General features: G+C 42.3%; 1 protein-coding gene across 1 annotated transcript; it reads right to left on the bottom strand.

Annotated features, from left to right (window-relative positions):
• Positions 1 to 241: 241 nt before the first annotated feature.
• On the bottom strand, positions 242 to 1,180 carry LOC114032074 (olfactory receptor 51S1). Its single transcript, XM_027847277.1, has one exon. It carries the CDS (start codon positions 1,166 to 1,168, stop codon positions 242 to 244), a length of 927 nt encoding a protein of 308 aa, XP_027703078.1. The 5' UTR covers positions 1,169 to 1,180.
• Positions 1,181 to 2,667: the final 1,487 nt, after the last annotated feature.

Genomic DNA, 2,667 nt, shown 5'->3' with positions numbered 1-2,667 from the left:
ATTTTCTCTCTCTTTAAGGATCGAATGACATGAAATGGACATATGCCCATCTATTCATGTAGGCACTTGATATACATAATAATAAAATATATGTAAGTACATTCATGGACATAACTATATGTATATACTTGTATATAAAACATGCACTTGCTTCATATTGTTAAGCATTTTACTGGGAAAACAAATGTGTCAATGTTTAGTACTGGAACACCTAATGGTGGGGGTTGCCTCATTCCCTATCTCATGGAACAGACCTGACTTTCGTGGGCTGGATCCTTCTTAGGATCTTTTCCCTGACCTCTCTCATCTTGACACTATAGAGAACAGGGTTGAGCAGAGGTGGAAGCAAAAAGTGGATATAGGAGAGAAAAGTGTGGGCAGCATGGGGAATGGGTAACCTCAGTCGTTCAATAAGTGCTAGGAGGATCATAGGTACATAGAAAAGAAGCACAGCAGAGATGTGTGCGGCACAGGTGTGTTGGGCACGGTGACGATCTTCATGTGAAGCTATACCCCGAAGTGCCTGTCCAATGAAGGCATAGGACAAGAAGATGAGGACAGGGTCCAAACCCATAGCAGAAAAGAGCACAAAGAGGCTGTAGGTTGCACCTTGGGCCTCAGGACAGGATAGCCGGGAAATATCTGGGTGCAAACAGTAGGAGTGGGATAAAACCTGGGGATGGCAGTAGGGCATCCAGGCCAAAAGAAATGGCAGGGGTAGATGGAGACTGACACAACGGAAGACAATGGCCAGTCCTATCTTGCTAGTCACACCATTTGTGAGCAGGGCTGGGTATCGGAGAGGATGACAAATGGCCAGTGCCCGGTCAAAGGCCATTGCCAGCAGGGCAGAAGACTCCATAACAGAGAAAACATGAATGAAGAACATCTGGAGGAAGCAGGCAAATGCTGGAACTGTGTGGGAATCAAAAAGAGAAAGTTTCAGCAGTGTGGGCATCAGTACTGTGGCCAGGCCAACATCAGATACACCCAGCAGGAAGAGAAAGAAGTACATTGGGCGATGGAGTGAGGGCTCCACAGCAATTACCCAGAGAACTGTTCCATTTCCAAGGGCACAAAGGAGGTAGATGGTAATCAAAATGAGGGCCCACCATGATGGTGTGGTTACCAGGCCTGGGATGCCTACCAGCAGGAAAGTAGGAATCATTGATGTATTGTTGCTGGAGTTTGCCAGTGTGAATAGTTTTTAAGACACAGTAGCTCTCAGAAGTGGACTCCAAACACTTGGAAAGAAAAGAATAACACCAATGAGATTTAGTCTGGTGCTCTTATTTCTTCCGCATGATGTTGCTTAGTCACATCTCCATCATCTCTGATTCTATGATGATTTCTGTGACTCTACTCTTCTCCTGACCATGCTGTTAACCCCTACTCTTCTCTCTCCTTTTAATATTCTCTTAAACCCCAGACCCTTCTTCCAGATCCTATCAACTTTAATCTAATTTCCTCTGAACTGAATACCTCTCCCATTAACATCTTACTCATTTCCCCACACTCTAGTTATTCATAAGTGTACTTCTACCTGTGTTGTCCACCATGACCTCAAGCCCCCAATCTCTACTTTGATGAGCTTGTTTTTATGTCTAAAATGCCTCCTTCTATACTTCCCCTGCCATCTTCCCAGATCCCAAGCCTCTTCCTTCTCATTTTGTGCATGCCCCATTCCCTAGGTAACAACCATTCCTAGCTCCTCAAACCTTACTGTTTTATGAGCCCCTGACCTTCTTCATCTAGCCACCTCTTCCATTTATTCATTTCCCTCTACTGTCTCCCCAGATCTCACTCCTCTCCACTTTACTTCCTTCTTTCCAAATCCTGTCCCCAATAGAGAGTTGGAGCAGAGACTTTACTATTCATTGTTTTTTTTTTAATCAAGTCCTTTTTCCTTCAATTCCTCTATACACCCCCTTCCAGTTTCTTATTGCTTGTGACACACCAAACTCTTTATCCTGGTTGGGTATGTTGGGATGGGAGTCAGTTGGGTAAGAATAGTCTATGAACTTTATTGGCCCTTCTTGGGGAAAGTATAGGAAACATGCTTCTCAGAGCAATTTTGTCCTCTTGCTGCCTTATGTTCTGCTTTGACCAATGGCACTAACTTTCTTTTTTCTCTCCTAAAGAAACACTGGAACATGCTCACACATGGACTCTTACATGCCTACAAACACAGGCTTGTACAAACCTACAAACACTTGCTCATAATCACACGTATATATGCATGTCCTTATATTCATGTACAAGCACCCATTTCATATCCGTCCTTCCTCACATCCTTTCAAACATACAAGATAATAAAAATGCACATAGGTGAACAGAAGGTATATTTGACCACATGAACATAAATATACTTTCATACTCACTTATGTGCTCAAAGTTACATGCTATTCACACAAATATATAAATAAAGCCAAATGCTTGTAAGCACATACCAATACTCATTTCCACATACTAGAATAATCCAGATACCCATGAATACATGGAAATATTTTCTCTACTATCTTAGACTGCTCAGTTTGGAAGGGAACTATTGTAGATGTTTAGTCTAACCCTTACCTCCATGCATCCAGAACATATAGAAGCAAAACTCTCACATCTAGGAAAGCCTCAAGAAAGTCTCTTAATATCTTTCAAATATCTTTTCTATCA

The sequence above is a fragment of the Vombatus ursinus genome, unplaced genomic scaffold, assembly GCF_900497805.2.
Source record: "Vombatus ursinus unplaced genomic scaffold, bare-nosed wombat genome assembly UNPS02015397.1, whole genome shotgun sequence".
Taxonomy (NCBI): domain Eukaryota; kingdom Metazoa; phylum Chordata; class Mammalia; order Diprotodontia; family Vombatidae; genus Vombatus; species Vombatus ursinus.
Note: the sequence above shows the minus strand (reverse complement) of the source record. Positions and strands in the feature narration are given on the sequence as shown.

Bases quoted from the DNA above. Each gene is read 5' to 3' on its own strand.
- LOC114032074 (XM_027847277.1), bottom strand. From the start codon at position 1,168: ATGATTCCTACTTTCCTGCTGGTAGGCATCCCAGGCCTGGTAACCACA.